The 23,309-nt window shown below is 44.8% G+C and overlaps 1 protein-coding gene across 2 annotated transcripts in view; it reads right to left on the reverse strand.

The window, feature by feature from the left end:
* Positions 1 to 7,090: 7,090 nt before the first annotated feature.
* VGLL4 (vestigial like family member 4) overlaps positions 7,091 to 23,309 on the reverse strand; it is a 96,551-nt gene continuing 80,332 nt past the window's right edge. Inside the window, exons 4-6 of one of the 2 annotated variants that reach the window (XM_066557856.1) lie at positions 15,498 to 15,720; positions 10,630 to 10,744; positions 7,091 to 7,495 (exon numbers count right to left, since the gene is read on the reverse strand). In XM_066557856.1, coding sequence (XP_066413953.1) covers positions 7,233 to 7,495; positions 10,630 to 10,744; positions 15,498 to 15,720 — 601 coding nt within the window. In that variant the 3' untranslated portion in view covers positions 7,091 to 7,232. The remainder of the gene's footprint in view (positions 7,496 to 10,629; positions 10,745 to 15,497; positions 15,721 to 23,309) is intronic. The other variant, XM_066557855.1, reaches the window with a different exon arrangement.

Raw genomic sequence — 23,309 nt, forward strand, 5'->3', positions numbered from 1 at the left:
GTTTGTTGTCCCTGGGTCTGTGCAGGGCAAACAGCCACAGATCAGTGGAGATTTGTGCAAGCAATAGAATATAAAATCAATGCTCTGTATCTGTTCTTTAGCATCAAAAAGGCAGAAAATCAATTTTTGGATGGCTGGGGAATTGTGTGAAGAAGTCTCCAAAGGGCAGAGAGATGTGTGAGCTAATTTAGCTGTGCTGGTAAAATGGTAAAATGCACATTTCTCTTAGGGAAATCCATGGGATTTGTTTGGGGATGTGCCCCAGAATGGAGAGGAGATGGATCTGCCATGGGGCAGTGCTAAAAGCAGCAACATTTTCCTCTAAACAGAGAATATTTTCTGCCTCTGCTTTGTCTCCAGTGATCTCTGCTGCGTGGATCTGCACAGAGTTGGATCCTCAGCCTTTGCCCCAGTGTTGTTCACATTTCCTGTGAGAATTGGTGGCACCAAAACTGCATCAGCTGCCACAGGGCAGAGCAGGAGGAGAATCCCACACTCCTCCTCCTGCATTTCCAGGCAGAAATTGTTTATTTGTTGGATTAATCACTACTCAGAGGTACAGATGTGTCAGCAAAGTCAGGATTTGATTTACTGCTGCTGATTTTGCATCATCCTGAAAGGTCAGAGCTTGACTCACAGCCTGCATTTGTAAGCCTGGCAGCAACCAAAGCATTATTTTCTGTTGTGAGGAAATCTGGGGAAAATCTTGAAATCAAGCCCTGGGATTGTTTGAAATGGTGGCTTTGCAGTTTTGGGGTTTTTCTTCATTTTCCCTCCTGAAAACTCCATGTTTGAGTTAATGCCATGAATGACTTTGCCCAGACCAGGGAGCTGGAGGCTGAATTAGCAGCCAGAGGAGGGGAGCACAACAAAGTGCTCTGAAATAGAACAATTCATGCAACATCTTTAAAAGCTGAAGTGCATTTTCCCTTTCTATGCTTGGTTCTGAGCCCTGTTCTTAGCCTGTCACATCTTGATCAGAACAAAAGAAATATCTGGAGTGCTTTTAGATGTTGTTTTCCTCTGGGCACTTTCCTGATGTATCCTTGGGGCTTTCTCACAGCAAAAGGTGAGTTATGTACCTGTGTATTAATGTGCTGAGTTCTAGGGGGAAAATGAGAATATTGCTTGCATTTAACAACCAGGTCTGCTGGCCATTGCTGTTACTTTATTCATGGGACTTGCAGGTTAATAAATGACCTCTTTTAATCTTGATTTTCCAATTCCTGAGGGAGGTATGAGAGCCACTGGGAAGGAGAGACAAGTGCCAAAATGTTGGAATTAAGGTGAAAAGCTTCACAGCAGAGGGTGACTCTGTTTCTAGCAGCTCTGATTCGGGGTGTGTTTGTGCATGGAACACAGGACAGGGCCAGAAGAAATTGAAAAATTGCATCAACTTCACCCCAGGTATGTCAGGGAAATAAGAGAAAAGCCTTTGCTGCCTGGGGGGCTGTTTGAAGTCACCCACATTTGCTTCTGGGGAAGTTGATAAGCTGAGATTTTCTGTAGGGTTTTCTTAGCAGGAGCCCAAGAATTCATCCCTTGGAAGGAAAAAGGAAAAGGAAAAGCCCTCACTTTGATCTGTGAGTATTGTTAGTTCTTCCCACTATTTTCATCTCTCCTTCCCCCTCTCATAAAAAAAAAACCAGGTAAGTGAATATTACAATGTGGCAGTGAGAGCAAAAATTTAGGCTTAGCCTGGGAAATATTATTTTGAAAGTGTGTTGAATCATTTCTTTCCTCTGAAAGCAAAAAAATAAAAAATCCTGTATTTTTAACTCCCTAGAACTACTCTAACCCCCGTGGCACATTGTTTGTATTTTAACACACAAGCCAGATGGCATTAACACAGCTCAGCCCAGAGTATTTGACTGTTTTCAGGAAGCTGGAGATCAGAGTTTTGTGTGTTCCTGGATTAAAAAAGGTAACTTTGGTTCCCCAGCGAGCAGAGGCTCCCAGAGGGGCTCTGTGTGCACAGTGCTTCCCCAAAGGGAGTGAACACTTGGAAGATCAGCAGCTTTTTGCCTATGGAATGTAGCAGGGGTTGGTGTTGACAGATGCCTTTGTGTCTCTCTGTGATGGAGAAGAGACAGATGTTCTCCCTGGCATTTAAGAAAGCTGCTGCTTAGCAAAATAAAATGTGAAATTAGACTGAGCAGTGCAGCAGTGAGCAGTGAAACTGGCTGAGCAAGAAAAGATTGAGAGGGTCTCACGTGACTGCAGTGAGATGTGGCAGCAACTGCTTGGTCACGATGGGAAATGAGCTTGTGCAAAAAGAAATTCTGTATTTTCCAGCTCTGCTGCCACACAAATGCATTGCAGTGGGAATATCCAGGTGGAACTGATGCCATGCCAACATTCCCAGCAGAGAGGAACATCCCTGGCTCTGGATGCCCAAGGGCCACAGCAATAGCAGCTCTAAACCCCTGAGCCTGCCCCTTGCTGCCTGAACTGGGCTCCTGATCCTTCCCAGAGGAGAATTCCCTCCCTGGTGCTGCTCCCTGGGGATGCAGCAGGACAGTGGCCACAGAGAAGGGGCAGCTCAGGAGCAGGGAATGTGCTGGGAATGGTCCCACCACAGCTTAAAAACACACATTTACATGATCTTGGCTGTCTTACACCCAAGCAAGCACTTGAGGTGGCTGCTCCAGAGAGGGGCAGAACGTTCCCATTTCAAAAGAGGTGAAAACAATTGTTAAATGGATATAACTTCTATCAAGAGCTGTTCAGGGATCAAATGTGCCTTATCATACCTTGTAACCCAGCTGTGCAATCACTTTCTGCCAAGGGAGGAGAGCTGGACACTGGGAGCACACCTGGGGCTGTGCCAGGGATCAGGAGCAGGCAGAGGGCTTGGAATTTCTAGAAGGATCCAAAGACAGTGTGAGCAACCCTGGGCCAAGGCTGAGGGTGCCAGCCCTGGGGAGAGCACCAATGACACTGGAAATGACACTGGAAATGACACTAGGGGTGACACATGAGAACAGGAGCTGGTGGCACTGCTGGGACACTGGAGAAGTCTCCACTGACAGGGAGACCATCCCAGTGTCACTGCCAGGCCATGAGTGCCACCCCAGTGCCACTGCCAGGCCCCTGAATGCCACCCCAGTGTCACTGCCAGGCTCCTCAGTGCCACCCCAGTGCCACTGCCAGGCTCCTCAGTGCCACCCCAGTGTCACTGCCAGGCCATGAGTGCCACCCCAGTGCCACTGCCAGGCTCCTCAGTGCCACCCCAGTGTCACTGCCAGGCCATGAGTGCCACCCCAGTGCCACTGCCAGGCTCCTCAGTGCCACCCCAGTGCCACTGCCAGGCTCCTCAGTGCCACCTTAGTGCCACTGCCAGGCCCCTGAGTGCCACCCCAGTGTCACTGCCAGGCTCCTCAGTGCCACCCCAGTGCCACTGCCAGGCTCCTGAGGTGCCCTCAGCCCAGCTGGGCAGCCCAGGGCTCACTGTGGGCACTCAGTGCCACTGGGCACAGCTGTGGGGCCCAGGCAGCCACACAGGGCTGGCACCTGTGCCACCACTCCTGCCCACACCAGCACTGCTGGCCTCTGGATGGATTTGCCTGCACAGGTGATTTTCACACCCAATCCAACCTGAAATGCTGGATTTGCCTGCACAGGTGATTTTCACCCCCAGTCCAGCCTGAAATGCATCCAAAGTGCACTGGGGAGAGGGCACTGCCCGAGCTGGGCATCCCTGAGGGTGTTTGTGCTGCCAGCTCTGCTTGCTGCCATGGAAATGGCTGGGCTGCCATCAGCAGAAGGTGCCTCTCACTCAGCTCCAGAAGATGCCACTACAAACACTGGGGCTCTTGATGACATCCTGAGGGGCTGGGCTGCCTCCTCCACGGTGCCAGTTGGAAAATCCCTTTTCCCATGCAGGAAATGGAGTTTGCTGTAAGTTACTGACCTGGGAGACAGCAATGAGCCTGGCCTGTGTCATGGAGCCCCCAGCTTGTTGGTGCAGGGACATTTTCCCTGTTCCTGAAGGGAGAGCACCTCCCCTGGGAGGCTGTGGGGTGTCCTTGGCCTGCCTCCCACACCCTCCCAGATGTGCTCCACCAACCCTCCTGAAGTGTCCTCATGGCATCTCCCTCACCCTGAGCCAGGCCTGCCATGTTTCCAAACCCTGCTGAGCCAACAGGAACTTTGTGTCTCTTTCCTTTTAGGGCTTTTTGCCTTTTTTTTTTAAATTTTTGGAGCCCCCTTTCTTGCCTGGTTCACAGGGCTTTCTCATCCTCAGGTAATTACAACCACTTTTTGAGAATTAACCATCTCCAGTGGCATGGGAATGCTGCTCACCTGGACCAGAGGATGGTGGGTGCTGACATTTGCAATTCAGCTGTTTTCACCAGGGAGGGATTCCCTGAAGAAGTTGAGGAACAAACAAAATGCCACAAAATTGATCTTTTCAGGAACAGAGATGCAGCACCAGGGTTTTTATTGCTGTAAAAGGATTTCCTGACAAACTCCTGTAGGGAAAAGCCCCCTGAACTGCAGACTGTGGCTGTGGCAGCCCCACCAGTGGGGTTATGGTCCTAAGAAAGGAAGGGATGCTTGGAAGGAAGGCAGGACGTGGCCAGAGGTTTGCTTCTGCCTCACACACACCAATTCCTGGCTCAGGCAATACAGAGGCTTAGGAACACACCTGTGATTTAAGAGCACTTTATTGTTCTTTAAGGCTACTTTTAAGTACAAAAAAAAAAGATGGCCTGCCAAACCTTTTTTTTTTTTTTTTTTCCAGGTGAAACAAGGCCACAAAAGAATGGTATATTACAGATTTACAAACACAGAGAGAATCTTTCAAACTGAACTGTAGATAACCTGGCTCTGTGAAGAAGCTTCACCACGTCTCATGATGGTGAGTTCAGTTTAGTGTCCTTCCACCTCCCCCCAACCCTTTGGCTTTCGTGACATTGTTGTGCCCAGTATCTGCTTTACTGGACGTAGCACATTAAATCTTTATTGCCCTCAAATCCATTTACCTATCTCAGATAAGTAAATGTAACCTTGTAAAACAGCTATTATTGAAAATATTAGCTTTAAAAACATTATCTCATTTGTGTTTACAAAGAAATAGAGGAGTCACATTTTCCACAGAGTCCATCTACAGTATTAGTATTGACTGTTATACTGCTCAGTAGCCTGTAGCAATAACAAACGAGTGGCTATTAATGCTAATGCAGTGTCCTCATAGAATAACTGTGTTCCTGCACTTTTTACTGTATTACAGACAAATCTACAACAAAACAAAAAAAAAAAAAAAAGATCAACTTTTTTCTCCAAACAAACGAAAAAAAAAAAAAAGAATGATTACAATAAAGGAAAGGGAAAAATTAAATAGCTACATATCATTAACAAATTAATTGTTCCTCAAAAAATACCTACAAATTTCTCTGTACATTCTTTACGCACAGCGTAACGATGGTCTTAAAGTTACCTATATAAAAAAGTGTTTTTTAACAATCTTCCTACAGAGAGTAGGGTACTGAATGCCAAAGCAAGGAAGCGTTGACTACCCAGTAAGATGGTAGTGAAATGTGTAAAACTGGGGGCTTAGGTGTTGGGTTGGGGTTTTTTTGTGTTTTTTTTCATTTTTTTAAAGAAAACTGAGCAGCCACCTTCTCACCAAGAGTAAGAGTCAATCTCCCGATCTCTTTCTACCCTGCACCTTTTCCAAATTAAATAGCTTAACTTTAAAAAAAAACCAAAAGAACAAACCAAAAAAGCATAAAATAAAAGCCACAATGGACCCAATACTGTAACATAGTCCATAATACATCACGTGGAGTTCATCTTCCAACCAGTTCTCACTTCCTACACTGAGCCCATCCTTTCAGGGAGCCCAGGATAAAAACCAAGCCCTGGCTGCAACTGTCCTGGGAAGATGGAATGTACTGGGGAGAGTAGTTACACTTAACAAGAAGAAGAGAAGCTCTTAGCACTAGCACAGCTGTGGTTTTATGCCTGCCTCTACTGCCTAATTTCTAGTTAGTAGCTATTAATATAGCAAATGATAATAAATGCAGTAATACCTGTATAAAACCTACTGGAGGAATGTATGCTGCGACTTGACGTAGGCTGATGGATAGGCTTAAAAAAAAAACCAAAATCAAAGAAACAAAAGGAAATATCATCTTTCACAAACTGTAACAATCTGTTGTCCAGCCATGATGTGTAAGGGTAACAGTTCCTGCAGCTAGTTCAGGGTGGATTACACAGACTGGGGGTTGGGAAGCAGATCCCTGTGAAGCAGCAGTGCTGCACGAGGCCTGTCCTGAGCTGCCCTCGGTGCTGCTGCCACTAAAGTGAATAGCAAATACAAATATCATAGAGTACAACTGTACCAGCAGTAAGTATATCTAGGGTTGTTACTGACAAAAATAAACTAATTCTGAAGAGAAGCTAATAAGTATTATGATTCTTACTGTCTATACATTAATAGATACCAGCTATTTTTCATAAAACATGCATCGTTAAGCACTATGGAACCCTCCAACCTCAGCTCTATTCTAACAAACTGCAGTGTTTAGGAAAAAATGCCCGTGTTCTGTAAATTATGCAGTCCAGTTGCAAGCACTAAGCACCTGAAATCTAAAGAGAGAAAGACCTATAACCTGTATGAGACTTCCCCTTCCAAAGCTGTTTTGCTCTAAGAAAAATCAAACTGATAGAAATGTCATCCTTAAACCCTTTTTTCAGCAGTTTGCCCTCAAAATATTTCGCCTCTTCCAGAAAGTTGCTGTGCAACTTCAGTCCTCCTCCAATAGTGCAAATCATACATGACAGTTCTTTTCAAGTATATACATACAAAATTACTTCACAGAGGGAAAAAAAAAAAAAGCAATGTAAGCAAACCAGACAAATTCTAGTCTTGAGAAGCTAAGAAAAGCAAAAAAGCACTTGGGTCAACCAACTAAGTGTAATGGCTTTTGTGGATTAGCGTGCATTATTTTTTTAAGGGGCAGCAGATTTGCATCAGAGGTTTCTTTGGTAATTGAGGCAGGAAGAAAAGGATGCTACATCATATGAATCTTTATGAAATAGTTCCTGCTATCGTCTTTAAGGGCACCCTTTTACAAAAAAAAAAAAAAAACAAAAAAAAAAACAACAAAGTGAGTACACAAAACCATGTGCTGCAAACTAACCTCCCCTCCCCAGCCCTACTGAAGCACTTGTTCCAAGCTCAGTCAAAGCATGCAGCTCCCAGCACGGGAAGGGCTCTGTCCTCAGGAGGCCACGGAGGGCGAGTGGTTGTGGCTGACCATGTGTGAGGAGGGCGACGCCCGGCCCCGCCGCGCCTCGGGGCTGCTGCCCACGGCGTCCTTGGCAGCCTTGATCTGCAGCCACGTGTCCCCCAGGGCTTTGGCAAAGTGATCATCCACCGAGCCCGTGATGGACACCGAGTTCGCCACCGGCTCGGGCTCCTTGTAGTTCTTGCCCAGGCTCCTGCGGAAGTGCTCCTCCACCACCGGGTCACACGCAGCGGTGGCTGTGGGGACAGCACAGAGGGGCACTTCACACCCTGCACTGCACTCCAGCCTGCATTTCCATCCTGCTTTGTCTCACACATCTTGGAATGGCCTTACAGCTCAACCTTCAACCACCCCCAACCACTGTCCCAGGCTGCTCCAAGCCCTGTCCAGCCTGGCCTTGGGCACTGCCAGGGATCCAGGGGCAGCCACAGCTGCCAGGGGCTGCCCACCCTCCCAGGAACAGCTCCTTCCCAAAATCCCATCCATCCCTGCCCTCAGATCCTGCCCACCCTCCCAGGAACAGCTCCTTCCCAATATCCCATCCATCCCTGCCCTCAGAGCCTGCCCATGCTCCCAGGAACAGCTCCTTCCCAAAATCCCATCCATCCCTGCCCTCAGATCCTGCCCACGCTCCCAGGAACAGCTCCTTCCCAATATCCCATCCATCCCTGCCCTCAGATCCTGCCCACCCTCCCAGGAACAGCTCCTTCCCAATATCCCATCCATCCCTGCCCACCCTCCCAGGAACAATTCCCTCCCAAAATCCCATCCATCCCTGCCCTCAGATCCTGCCCACCCTCCCAGGAACAATTCCCTCCCAATATCCCATTCATCCCTGCCCTCAGGGCCATGGGTAGACATTCCCCTTATCCCACCACCCCAGGTCCTTGTCCCCAGTCCCTCCCCAGCTGTCCTGGAGCTCTTTTAGGAACAGGCAGGGGCTCTGAGCTCTCCCCAGGGCCTTCTACACCCCTGCATCTCTCCTAGGCTGTCTCCAGAGCACCGAGGCTCCAGCCCCCAAAGCATCTCCCTTGTAGCTTAATGCCTTGTCACTACAAGTCCCTGTCACTAAGATGACCTTCCTCACACCCTTACAGACCTGGGAGTGGGCAAGGAGGTAGGAAGGAAGGAGTTAAAATGAAAAAAAAAAAAAGGGATTAAATATTTTTACGTTTCTGTGAACTGGAACAGGTGAGCATTTATATGTAATTGTATTTCTCCCTCAGGCAACTAACAGCTCCAGCTCCAATTCTATGGAAACCTTCTCCCAAAACAATCACATAGAATTTATATTTAGGCTTAAATGGAGTTAATGATGCAAAGAGTTGTTTAAAATCAGCTCCCAAGCCTGCTGATAGCAGTCAGGTGTGAGGAGACCCCATCCTAAAGTGCAGCATGCCAAAAGCTGAGCTCAGGGTTTCATCTCACTCCACACACTTGGGCTGGGAGCAGTCAGAGCTAAATGAATCAGGAGCACTGCAGTAAGGGCTCTAAGACTATTACAAAAGCCTTAAAAGGCAGGTTTTGACCCAGAACTGTAGTAATTTCTCAGACTAAATATAAGAGCACTGCAGTTTTACAATTTAGAATCAGTATTTGTGTGTCTTAATAAGAATTGTCTTTCCAAAAACACATGAACTGTTGGGATCCATGGCACAGCCCCCCTGCTTGATTGATCCTAAAATAAACCCAAGTGTCATGCACAGACACCTCTTCACCTGACAGGAGACAAATCTTTTCTGGAAACATCCAGCCCTGTTCCCATGCTCACTGGAGCAGCTCTCCAGGGACCAGTAGCACCAGTTTGTGAGTTGATAACATCTGAGATCCCCAATGATTGATTTCCCCAGTAGTCTAAGGGGCTCCTTCAGCTCCTAATTCTAGTTAGCAACAGTATCTTTAGACAAATTTTAAAAAATGCTATTTATAGCAAAATACTAATAATTACCCTGCTGTGGGCTTTAGGTTGCTGCCTACATCATGCTGGTATTGTTCCATGGGCACATCCTGCCCTGAGCTTTTGGCAGTGCTGCAATTTAAAGCTCTGCCCAGCAGGTAAAGGATGTGCAAGGGAAGGGCTGAGCTCCCCCTGTGCTCTGTGAGCAGTGAGAGTGAGCAGGAACAGCCCAGCTTTCCCAGCAAGTGCTGCCTGAGCAGATTTCATGAGCAGTGCTAACTGCACTGAAGGCACCAAGCTAAAGCTCCCTGCTTGGGTTGCTGTAGCAACTGCCTTCCAAAGGGTTTTGTGTTATCCATGCAGAGCAGGGTGCAGGGTGCAGCCTTTGGAAGGGTATTTGTGGCTGCAGGAAAGATTTCTGCGACTGCAGCTGAATCACAAAAAAGTCTCCTGGCCATTGAGAGAGCAGGGGAAACTACAGCTCCTAAAAAAACAGCGTGGGGGGATCTGCTGGCCCTGGCTGCTGTTTGTCAGCTGGATTAAAATAAACATAATGACTTATTTGTCTGTGTGGGGTGCTTGTTTTTTTGGTTTTTAATAAGCTTCTCCATGCAAGAGGAAAGAACACCCTTCTCTCCCTAGCTCTGCAGCAGTACCTCCAGCTGTGGCACAGGAGCAGACAAAGGGGGGTCCATCATTTCAGCTCCTTTTTCCCTGTCAGTAAGGGCACAGTGGGGACCACTCTGCTCTGCTGGGACCCCAGTGAGGGCAGGCTGGAGGGTGGCACTGCCTTGGGGATGTGGCTGGGGGTGTGTATTCTATTGCCAGCTCTTAGAGGTAGGACAGTTCTGTTCATGGGGCACTTTGATTTATCTCTTCCACAAACCCATCCTCCCTCCAGGAGATCTCTGCTGTCCATGGCCACTGAGTGTCCCTGCAGGGCTGATCCAATTCCATCATCCCATGGGGAGAAGCTCCGCCCAGGGGAGGAGCCAAGCATTCCTCCCTGGATCCAATCTGAGGTTTGGGACAGCACAGCAGCCTTTGCCCAGTGCATTGCCAGAGGAGCAGCTTCTGCTGCCCTGCATGGCCAGAGGGAGCCCAGGCCCATCTCCAGCAGCCCTGGAGCTGCAGAGGAAAACTCCCCCCTTGTGCAGGATCCCTGCTCCAGCAGAGCCACAGCTGGCACTGCAGGAGGGCTGAGCCCCCATGGGATGGGGCTGTGCCACCCCCTGACACACAGGGGACAGGGCATGGGCTGACTCTGGCAGGGGTTTGGTTTGTATCACTGCATTTCATTTTCATATTCCCAGTCAAGAACTGTTATTCCTATTCCCATATCTCTGCCTGAGAGCCTTTTAATTTCCAAACTGTGATAATTTGGAGGGAGGGAGTTGACATTTCCCATTTCAGGGGAGGCTCCTGCCTTCCTCAGCAGCCAGCTGTCCTCTCAAAGCCCAGGCAGGCACTTACAGCTGGAGGGTCTCCTGTAGGCAGCCCCGGAGCAGGCGCTGTGGGCGATGGGGCAGTGGGACAGGTTGCAGTTGCGGTTGTTGGCAGAAGCACAGGTGATCACAGAGGGACGGTTCTGGGGGGACACAAGCACAGTGGCACACTCAGCACCAGCAATTCAACCCACTGCTTATTAACCCCCAAATATTCTGCTGTTTCTTGGATTAAAAATGAAAATTCACATCACATTTCCACAATGGTTCTTATGCACGTGAACAGAAAAAAGGCAGTGAGAGAGTAAATCTTAAAAATAATCTTACACTGATTGTTGCAACTTCACAGCAATTAAACCCATAAACTGTCTAATTCATATTAAACCCCCAAACATTCAGCTGTTTCTTTGATTAAAAATAAAAATCCACATCACATTTCTACAACAGTTCTTATGTAAGTGAACAGAAAAAGGGCACTGAGAAAGTAAATCTTCAAAACAATTTCACACTGATTGTTGCAACTTCACAGCAATTAAACCCATAAGCTATCTAATTCATATTAAACCTATAAACTGTCTAATTCATATTAAACCCCCAAATATTCTGCTGTTTCTTTGATTAAAAATGAAAATTCACGTCACATTTCCACAACAGTTCTTATGTACGTGAACAGAAAAAGGGCAGCATGAAAGTAAATCTTCAAAACAATTTCACACTGATTGTTGCAACTTCACAGCAATTAAACCCATAAGCTATCTAATTCATATTAACCCCTAAATATTCAGCTGCTTCTTTGATTAAAAAGAAAAATCAAATATTCAGCTGCTACTCTGATTAAAAATGAAAATTCACATCACATTTCCACAACAGTTCTTATGTAAGGGAACAGAAAAAGGGTACTGAGAAAGTAATTCTTCAAAACAATTTTACACTGATTGTTGCAACTTCACAGCAATTAAACCCATAAGCTATCCAATTCATATTAAACCCATAAACTATCTAATTCATATTAAACCCCCAAACATTCTGCTGTTTCTTTGACTAAAATGAAAATCCACATCACATTTCCACAATGGTTCTTATGTAAGTGAACAGAAAAAGGGCAGCATGAAAGTAATCATGTAAAGTATCAAGTAAATCAAGTAAATCTTAATCTTACACTGATTGTTGCAACTTCACAGCAATTAAACCCATAAGCTAATTCATATCAACCCCCAAATATTCAGCTGCTTCTTTGATTGAAAATAAAAATCTACATTGCATTTCCACAACAGTTCTTATGTAAGTGAACAGAAAAAGGGCAGTGTGAAAGCAAATAATTAAAAATAATCTTACACTGATTATTGCAGCTTCACAGCCATGGCAACTAAATTCATAAACTATCCAATTCATATTAAACCCCTAAATATTCAGCTGTTTCTTTGATTAATTTTTTTTTAAGTGCATTTTTAAAAATCTGTTGCATTTCCATAGAGGTTATTTCAGTGAACAAAAAAAGAGCAGTGTGAAAGCAAATCTCTGAAGTGATTTTACAGTGATTGTGTCAACTGCACTGAGCTCCATATCAACACTTTAAATGTTTGTTTCATTCAGTGGCCACACATAGAAGGGGTTTGTACATTTTCCAGGTATTTGTTGTCTTGGAGTTATAATTTTGATTCAGGAGTTGAGTTTTCCTAGCTCTACCTCTGTATTCCTAATCCCATGGGATGTGCAATAAATCTGAAGAACTCTGAGCCTGTCTGGACCACAAATCCTTTTTTGTTGGAATTCACCTGCCTTTGCAGCAGGTCAATTAATTTATAATTAATACTTAATTAACTTCACTGTCATTCTCAGCACATGCAAATTCCCCAAAATGTCTATTCACGGCTGCATTACATTAGAACTCCTCCATCTGTACTTTAACCATAAAATACTCTTTTTAGAGTTGGTTACTATGGACATTTACACAAAGCCTTGGGAAAAGAAATGTCCCAGGTGGCTGAAGGGAAATACCACAGGTAGTGAAATAAATTGCATATATTTGAATATTTGCATATATTTCAGGTGGCTGAAGGGAAATACCACAGGTAGTGGAATAAATTGCATATATTTGATACTCCTCCATCTGTATTTTAAGTGTAACCATAAAATACTCTTTTTAGAGTTGGTTACTATGGACATTTACACAAAGCCTTGGGAAAAGAAATGTCCCAGGTGGCTGAAGGGAAATACCACAGGTAGTGGAATAAATTGCATATATTTGATGATGCAAGGAGTCCATTATACTCAATGCAAATGAAGCAGTAAGTGTTCAAAAGATTAACAGAACTGATGGAATTTCATTTCTTGACCATTTTACCCACAAAAAAATCGCCTGCCCCCATAGAAGGTCAGGGAGGAAGGAGGGAATTTCCCTTCTTTGGTGGGACTTTAGGCAGAGTAAGAGCAAGAACAGTAAAGTGAAAGAGCTGAGCTTTCCAGGGAAGTTTAACATCATTTTTGCCAGGACAAAACAGCAATGAGGTTTTTTACCTCTTACTGCATTGGCAGCAAAGGAGAAAAAAGTAAATAAAGCAAAACAGAAGAATTATTTGATTTTTCTGTAAACAGTTCACATGTGGGAGGAATTATTTTCTGTAGGGGCGAGGATTTTGTGCCTCTCAGAAGTGGTTTTTGAGAAAGGCATGTGTTTAATTCTCTTATTTAATTCTCTTCAGAAGAGTATTTTGGACATGCAGGAGGTGGGGAGCAGAGAGACAGGTAACAATACCTCAGAAATGCACATGCCAACACCTTGAAGAACCCAATAAGGGTTCCTTAACCTCTGCTATGGTTCTGTGTGCATAGAATACAGAAAATTTTATAAAAATATTGAGATAAACTGAGAATTTAGTAATAATCCCTAACTACAACAGCTGAATAACCCTGTCCTGCTGCAAATAAGGTATTCTCCTGAATGTTTTATTAGAAATGAAATCTCATTCCACATGTTAAAGTTAAAAAAAAATCCCCAAAACAAGGAAGGAATCATCAAACTAGGATTTTTTTTTTTTTCTAGTGCACTTTTTATTTTGTATGATTTCTGCTCTGTGCTCTTAGCAAGGCCTTGCCCCAACATCCTGTTTTGCAAAAAAAGTGATTGTAATCTGGTTCAAAAGAGAACAGAGAGGGATCCAGGGAAGGCAGAGCTTGGGTACTTGAATTTCTCAGTGCTGCAGCTCATCACAGCTCAATTCCCTGCTTTGTCTCTCCACTTGGAGGAGGGATAAAAGTGAGTCTGACACATGAGGAAACTGTTCTTGCCTACAGAAATGGCTCAGCTTCTGCACTTCTGCAGCAAAACAAATGCCATGTGCAAGATGGCAGAGCAAAGAACCACCAACAAAAAACCTGAACAGCCACTCCAGCACATGGAAATCAGCATCAAATAATCAAAAAGAATGACTTGGCTTTAGGAAAGGGGAATGAGTGATGCAACATTGCTCTGAACAACACAGAAATGCTTCTGGCTGCCTAAAACTACCGAGATCACCCAGAGTCAAATTCTCCCTTTCTGTTGTACCCCTTCCTGAGGGTGGAGAGCTGGGGCAGGGGAGGGGAGCACACAGGGATCACAGGAGGGGCTCAGGGGATGTCCCCAGGCACTGCCCAGCAGGTGCTGGGCTCCCTGAACCAACCACCCTCTGAATTCCCAGGGAAAACACAGCTATTCCCAAAGAACACCTCATGCATTCCCAAATACAATTTGTGCATTCCTACATATTTCCAAATACAACTCCTGCATTCCCAAATACAACTCCTGCATTCCTCCTGCATTCCCAAATATAACTCATGCATTCCCAAATACAATGCATGCATTCTCAAATAAAAACTCATGCATTCCCAAATATTTCCAAATAAAACTCATGCGTTTCCAATACAACACATGCATTCCCAAAAAATCCCTCATGCATTCCCCAATAAAATTTGTGCATTCCCAAATAATAAATTCATGCATTCCCAAAGAAAATTAATGAATCCCCCAATACAACTCCTGCATTCCCAAATACAACTCCTGCATTCCCAAATAAAACCTATGCATTCCCAAATAAAATTCATGCATTCCTAAATACAACTCCTGCATTTCCAAATAGAACTCATACATTCCCAAATACAACTCCTGCATTCCCAAATATCCCTAAATACAACTCCTGCATTCCCAAATATCCCTAAATACAACTCCTGCATTCCCAAATAAAATTCATGCATTCCGAAATAAAACACATGCATTCTCAAATAAAAACTCACATATACCCAAATACAACTCTTGCATTCCCAAATACAACTCTTGAATTCCCAAATAAAACTCCTGCATTCCTAAATACAACACATGCATTCCCAAATACAACTCCTGCACTCCCAAATATCCCTAAATACAACTCCTGCATTCCTAAATACAATTCATGCATTCCTAAATACAACTCCTGCATTCCCAAATAAAATTCATGCATTCCTAAATACAACACATGCATTCCCAAATACAACTCTTGAATTCCCAAATAGAACTCATACATTTCTAAATACAACACATGCATTCCCAAATAAAACCAATGCATTCCCAAATAAAACCTATGCATTCCCAAATATCCCTAAATATAACTCCTGCATTCCCCAATAAAATTCATGGATTCCTAAATACAACACATGCATTCCAAATAAAAACTCACCCATTCCCAAACACAACTCCTGCACTCCCAAGCTTGGGAATGCCACAAGGAATACCACAAGGGTGACCCTGTGACATTCAGGGTGCATTCTGAACCCCGTGCTGCCCGAGGAGCAGCCTCTCCTCTGGCTGTACCTGCCCCAGGCTGTGGCTGTCCCCGGCGCCCTCCCCGTGGGCCGCTGCCAATGGCGGTGCCAGCCCCGTACCTGCTGCCGCTCCACGCTGCTCAGGCTGGGGGAGATGCCCACTGTCCTGGCTGCATCCAGGCTGTTTTTGGTCAGTGCTAGGGGCTGCTCCATGCTCAGGCTGGGGATGGAGGTGTACATGTGGTTGGCGTGCAGGCTCATGGTGGGGGCAGCCGCCCGCTCGATGGGGCTGCGGCTCCGCTCCCGGTGCTCCTTGCGGTAATCCCCGTTGGCAGGCTTGCTTCTGCAGGGAGCAAACAGGGAAAAGGGATTGCTGTGCTTCCAGGCTGCCCTGAGACGTGCAGCATTCCATCAGCTCTGGCAGGAATGCACCCTGCCAGGGGCAATCCCCCAACCCCCCACATCTGCCAAGTTGGCCAGCCCGTAGGAACTCGGTGCACCCCTCCGGGTGCCCAGGGCTGCCCAGGACCCCACCGGGGGCTCAGAGACCCTGGCACACAGCCCAGAGCACCTGGGGATTTGATTGTGACCCCTGGAGCAAGTGACCAGCTTTGTATGAGGACCTGAAAGTCACACAGGTTTGAATAGTGTAATAATAAAATGATCACAGGGTGAAAATGTAGATTTTGGGATTTTTGGTATGGGGGTTATGGGGACAAGATGGAGGAACTTGGGCGTGTCCAGCCTTTCTCCTTCTTCTTGTTCTCCATTTTCTGCAGTGATGTTGGCACTTTGGGATTGGTTCAGAGTAGAAGTGCACTGTCTAACATGGGTGATAGGTATTGGAATTAAGTGTAAATATGTTATATTTAGAGTAGAAGTGCACTGTCTAACACAGGTGATGGGTATTGGGAATTAAGTGTAAATATGTTATATTTAGAGTAGAAGTGCACTGTCTAACACAGGTGATGGGTATTGGGAATTAAGTGTAAATATGTTATATTTAGAGTAGAAGTGCACTGTCTAACATAGGTGATGGGTATTGGGAATTAAGTGTAAATATGTTATATTTAGAGTAGAAGTGCACTGTCTAACATGGGTGATAGGTATTGGAATTAAGTGTAAATATGTTATATTTAGAGTAGAAGTGCACTGTCTAACACAGGTGATGGGTATTGGAATTAAGTGTAAATATGTTCTATGTAGTTTGTAGTATAAAAGGACAACACCACCTTGGGGGTGGTCAGAGTGCCTGGAACTGCCCTGCTGAGCAGATCTCAGCTGGGCAGAAAGAAAATTTTATAGATAAGAATTAATAAACAACCTCAAGACTGAAAAGTGAAGAGTCCAGACTCGTTCTTCAACTGTGCAGGCTGAAGCAGAGACATCCTGCACATCTCAGGGCTGCAATCAACAACCAAAACCCGAGAGCAACCAGCATCTCTCTTCATCCTCTTCTAGGATTTCTTCAGATACTCATCCACATGCACCAAGAAACAACTTTTCCAAACATCAGACTCCTCCTCTTTAGCATACTACTAATCCCACTCCATCTAACGGTGCAATATTCTCTAAGCATTGTTAAAGCCCAAGAAAAGTTTATTTTACTGAAAAGATGTGGCTGATATCAGCAAAAATGCAGGGAATCAAGGCAGGAAGCAACATTTTCAAAGGAGAAAATGAAGGAAAAGCAAAGTGCTCTTGACTTATCTCAGAATCATTTATTTACAAGTGCTCTTTCAAAAGACTCATTTCCAGCTACTCCTGAACAGTAAATCCCTGTGGCTGTGCTCACATAATCAGCCCATCATTCACTGCAATGAAAAGAAAGCTGGGTTTCTATCTGTGGATGAGGGATTTCAGTTGCCACACTGCAACTGAATTGTCATTAAAGGCAAACCAGTGACTGAAGGGAAAAGCACTTCTCTCATCACCAGTTGAACGTGGGCATCCCCAGCAGCCTGGAGTCACCTCAAATTCCATCTGCAAAAGCACCAGAGGAGACCCCTGGCTCCATGGAAAATAAAAATACCGACCTGTCTTTGGACCATTCTTGAGTACCAGTGAAACACCCTCTGTGTCCTGTCCATAAATGTGTGAAATTCAAGGTGGTTTTTCTCCTGTTTTTTAAAGCCTATCATGGCAAATTAATATGCAGGAAAATCTTTAAAAAGGCTCAGATGAAAGGCAGAGACAGAAAAGGAATCAATATTCAATGCTGAAGTAAGTTACAAGACCAAAACATTTCTGCTTATCTCAGTGTCTGTGGAAGTCTCTCCACAATCAAGGCTGAGGGAAAACAGCCCTGCCAATGGAGGGAACTAAGGAGCCCCTAAAACACCCACTTGGGGTGTGGGGATGTCCCATGGTGATCCTGCCCAGCCCTCAATCCTTTACCTTCAACATCCCCTGGCCATGGACTCCAGGCTTTAAACTATGTACTTTTGAAAGTCCCTTCTCTTCACAGGCTCTTTTTGTTTATTTTCAACCTAAAATCCAATGGCTTGGACTGGCCTAGCCCTGACTCCTGAATTAGGAGAGAGACAAAGCCATTGCTCCCCTCTCATCATCTTGCAGCCACTCCCAAGTTCATCTCTTCAACAAGCTTTTCTTCCAGTAATACTTTCTTCAAATAAAACCTGTACCTTTGTCACCTTTGTGGCCCCTGTCAGGAAGAGCTAAAAGTCACCTCCTTCCTGGAGATGAGGATCCAGACCTCTCCTGCATTCAGGAACAGCACCTTGGCTGAACTACTCACAATTCTCCTGTGCTGTTCCTCAGAGTCACTTGGCTGTACAGAAATGATTGCTCCTATACAGAAATGATTGCTCCTGAATCAAATCTCAGCTCGTTTATCGTGGTAGAAGTTGGGTTAACATGATGCCAGGCAACCAGTGACTTGGGAGGCTCAGGACACGGGGACTCTGTGCCAAATTGCCCTGGCAGCCTGGGGAGGGAAGAGCCAAAGCACAACAATACAAGCTGTAACCCTTTGCATCCCCTTGGCCCTTTTCACTAATTACCAATTAGCAGCTGCAGATTAGAGAAGCCACCTTCAAATCCAACCCCGGGGTTTCCCAGCTGCTCCTCCTGTGTGCTCTCCAAGCCCATTTTCCAGGCTGGATCTGAGGAGCAGCTCACAATTCCCCAGGAATCAGTGTCCCAGCACTGTCCCAGCTCAGCTGCAGCAGAATTCGACTGCAGGAGCAGCCTCAGCAGGGAAGTTTGGAATTGCAGCAGCTCTGAGCTAATGACTGATGCAAATGTGAGTTGATGGCAGCACAAGGGGCTCTATATTTAACCTACAGTAGCTCCTCTTGGATTACAGCATGGAAACAGCTCCTGGACATGGGAATGATCCCAGCCCAGCCCTGAGCACGCAGGCAGAACCTCACACACAGCCTGGACAAAGCCTGGGATATCCTGGGAACCCCAAACCCACCTAAAATCACTGCTCAGCAAATGCTTCCTCTTGGTGCTGCAGTGCACAGTTTCTGTGGCTGCAGCCAAATTCTCACTTTTCAACTGAATATTAGCTGGGCTGCTATAATTAAAATTCCCATTTGGAAGCTGTAAAACCACCAAGAGCTCCAGAAGATTCCTACTTCTCACTGCCTCAAACTAAAACAGAATCTCTACTCAGAATTATTCTGTTTTGTTTTAGTAAGCCCAGGCTGATTTTCAAAGCAAAAGTTTTGTTTACTCCCCAATAAATGCTTATGAAATGAAACAAAACATGTACCTACACCAGTTGTTTGGGGTTTTTTGAGTTAGAACTCCCTTTTCAACAACTTAGTGTTGCATTTACTGGGGGGTGGGGCTGTCAAGTGACCACTGATGAAACTCACTGAAATTCCCAAGCAAAATAAACTTTCCATTTTACACAACAACGCTTATTTCACTCATCCTCCCCTGAAATAAAAAGTCACAGCCCTAAATATTGTTGAACTGGCAATTTTTCTGCCAAAAAATACCAATCCAACAACAACAACAACAAAAAAACCCCAAACAAAAACCCAATCCAAACAAAAATTATAACACAGAAAAACACATCAAAAATGTTCCCTGAAAACTTTTGGAAGAAGAGATCAAAGAACTGGGCAATGGCAGACCTTCCCTAAAGACACCTAAAATGATTGAGTTATCTCAGCAATCTCTGCAGAACCACACCCCAGGCCTTTCTGCAGGCAAATAATTCTCTCTTCTTAAATTAGAACAACTCCTCTTCCGGGCAGGGAACTGCTCCTAATCCACTCCCTAAAAATCCTCTCCTCGCTTCATCCACCTTCAACTCATCCAGTCTCTGGAAAAACTAAAAACCACTGAAGTTTCTACTTCCACATCAGATAATATTGCTACTGGAAATGTAGCAGCACAGTGTAGGACAGTGCCATGAAAGCTCTGCCCTTGTGAAAACACAGCAGCATTTGTGAGTCCCTTCTGTTCACACAGAAATAGCAAATCCTACAGATTTGACAGACAACTGTAAGATAATTTATAGGGCATCCATCAATTTTATGTTTTTAAGTAATTTAGTTTGGAGCATCGCTTACAAAATAATATTCTGTGGAAAAGTTGTTGTTGTTGTAATTATCGTGATGATTCTTGTTTTGCTACTAAAGACTTTATCTGAAGGGGCAATCACAAGGTAAGTGTGTGAAGATAATCATTATTTCACTGAAGTCCAGGAGCTCAAACATTCCCCACACTCTGGCCAAGTTCAGAGATGCATCTCTCAAGTCAAACAGAAGAACCCAAAATCACAAAGAAGGATTTCTGACCAAGCTCAAAAAAGAACTTAAAATATATATACTACAAACAAATCCAGCTGTCCAAACAGCTCTGCCATCCCTGGGCTCCAGCTTGTCTTAAAAATCAGCCTATTTTACCAACCCTGAGTCCATGAGCAGTGCACCACAGCTGTCCCAGCTACTTCCAGCTTTAGTTTAGCAAAATTAGACATGATCCCACCAACCTTCAGTGAATTTCTCCAATCCTGATCTTAAAAGTCAGCATATTTTACCAAGCCTGAGTCCATGAGCAGTGGGGGGGATGCCAGAGCAATTCCAGTGTTTCAAATCCAGCAATTCCAGCGTTAAAATCCAGCAATTCCAGTGTTTAAAAATCCAGCAATTCCAGTGTTTAAAATTCAGCAATTCCAGTGTTTAAAATCCAGCAATTCCAGTGTTTCAAATCCAGCAATTCCAGTGTTTCAAATCCAGCAATTCCCATGGCTGAGCCCAGAGCAGAGCCAGGCTCAGGGACCCATGCCCACCACCCCTATTCCCTGCTCACACAGCTGTCCCAGCTACTTCCAGCTTTATTTTAGCAAAATTAGACACAATCCCACCAACCTCCAATGAATTTCTCCAATCCTGACCTTAAAATTAGCCTATTTTACCAACCCTGAGTCCATGAACAGTGCATCACAGCTATCCCAGCTACTTCCAGCTTTATTTTAGCCAAATTAGACACAATCCCACCAACCTCCAGTGAATTTCTCCAGTCCTTAAAACCCAGCCATGCTTTTTTCACTGATCCCAGTGAATCAGAGCACTTACCAAGCATCACGTGCTGGGGTGGCTGTCCCCAAAGGCACAGCCATGGCAGTGAGCAGCTCCTAGGTGGGAAAACCCCCCTGTTCCCAGGGTTTTGTGCTCCAAGGTGGGTAAATCCCCCTCTGTTCCCAGGGTTTTGTGCAGCAGAGCCCTCAGCCGAGGCTGTTCTGCTGGCTGGCACCGCCAGGGGGGAATTCACAGCCGGCCCCCAGCAACAGGCGGCCCCTGCCAGCTGCTGCAGGAAAAGGGAAAAAAGAGGCCCACGAAGGGGCCAGAGCTGCCTGCACTCACTTCCAGGCTGCAGAGCCCTCAGGAATGCTGCCAAAAGCATTACTGTACCTCCAAGGCAAGGAATCCCAGACGCTCCTCACTCCCTTTGGCAGAGCCGCAGCGCTGGCTTGAAATGGGAGCTGCAGAGTTTCACTCGCACAAAGAACAAGCACCCCCTTTGCTTCACACACACACAGTGCCCTGCTGGAGGGCAAACTTGTATTTCTGCAGCCTCATGCTGATAGGATTTGAACATTTTCAGCATCTTTATGGTATTTGTTTTCCAACATCTTCTACTGCTTTTATTTGAGGTCTGAAAGAGGGCAGCTGCTTTTGTAAAGGCTGCCTAGGGATTTGTAACCCACTGGTACAGAATATCTGCTCCACGTGATGTAGCATCATTTCCTGCAAAGTATCCACTGACACACTTTAATTCTGTTACTGGGAGGTGGGAAAACTAGAATTTAAAGTGGTATTTCAAAATGGGATTATATACATCCAGAGAGAAAAATCCTAAGAGTTCCTTACTCAGAATTAAGCAATACAAATTCACTAAAAAAAAGAAACAAAACCTCCAATAAAACCTGAAAGCAGCAGCAATTTGTTCTGCGTCTCAGCCAATTATCTGAAGTATTCAGAACATGAAAAAATACTCCAAGCAGCCCAATGCCCTCTTGAATTTAGAGTCATCTAAATGTACAGCCCCATTCCATCCCACTTTACCAGCTATGTGCTTCCCAGTTCCTCTGAGGTGCCTTTTTCTTTTTTGGCTCAGTACTCCATCCCAAAACTTGCAGAGATCCTTGTTTTTTGCAGGAATCACTCCTGCCTCAGAAGCAGGTATGGTTTCCTCAGAAACATAATGAACACCTTCCCTCAAAGGAAAGACCTTTCAAGTCTAAACCATTGGCCACTAAAAAGAAATGGGATCATCTCATATAAACAAACACAAGTCAGACTTTCTATATTTATCCTCACCAAAACAGGATTTTCAGAGATAAACCTTGGAGCAGTTACTTGCAAATGGAATCAGCCAGGAGAACAGATTTCACAGTAGAAAAAATAAATCAGTAATAAGCTGTGAAATGCACCAAGTAGTGTCATTGCAGCCTGCACCAAGCACAAATATTCAGATGAATTTCCCTTCCTGAAGCCTTCCTACTCACAAGTATGAAGGAATGCAAGAGAACTGCATGACATAAGAGCTCAGTCCAAAGCCAAAGCCACAGAACTGAAATCCAAATCTAATGGACAGTAAAATCAATTAACACCAATTCAAATCAATTAATCTCAGATCCCACTCGTTTTTCTCATAGGATTCTGTTTTGATGGCTCCTTTGCTCCAGCACTCACAGCATTGTTTTAGAGGACAGCACTGGCTGCTTTATAACAGCAAAACTCAGGGATTTAGTCAATGAAAAGTTCTGTCACTGCTGGAACATGAGTACAAATACAAAGCAGAAACAATGACAAAGTGACCTCACTGCAAGGGGTACAGACTGCAGCTTACCTGCAATGCAACTTTTTTTAAAAAAGAGGAAAAAATGACTCACTCATCTCTCTGTTCTGCACTGCTGCTGCCTTGCACAGCTCCAAATGTATTCCAACTCCAAACCTACTCCAACTCCTGTGTTTAGGTTCTTTTTTGCCTGGCACACTTGATGGCTCATTCTAAATTTCCAGCATTTTTTGAAGAGCATTTATGTGAGGCCATTCCTGAGACACAAACAACAAAAATGTAACTTATAATAAATACCCAGGAAACTTCTGAAATGGTAACCAATGCCATTAATTCTACTGAGGTAGCTTTAACAAAATTTAGCCTGTAAAGAAAATTTTAAAAATCATGAATAGTTCAAAAAGTGAAGCTTTCCAAGAAACAAGAGAAAGCTCCAGATTTCAGTGTTTCCACAAAAAGTGTCTAGGTATAAGTGAATATTGCAGCAATGGTTTCCTAAAATGCACAGTGATTTTTGGACAATAAACACAACCCTTTTCCACATCTTCAAAGTTTTGTTTAATTCTTACTAGGTGGGAACCAGCAGCTGTGCTCCCATCAGATCCCAATTTACTTTTCAAGGATTGAGGACAAAAAGTCAAAAAG

This window comes from Molothrus aeneus, chromosome 12 (assembly GCF_037042795.1).
Source record: "Molothrus aeneus isolate 106 chromosome 12, BPBGC_Maene_1.0, whole genome shotgun sequence".
Lineage (NCBI taxonomy): Eukaryota > Metazoa > Chordata > Aves > Passeriformes > Icteridae > Molothrus > Molothrus aeneus.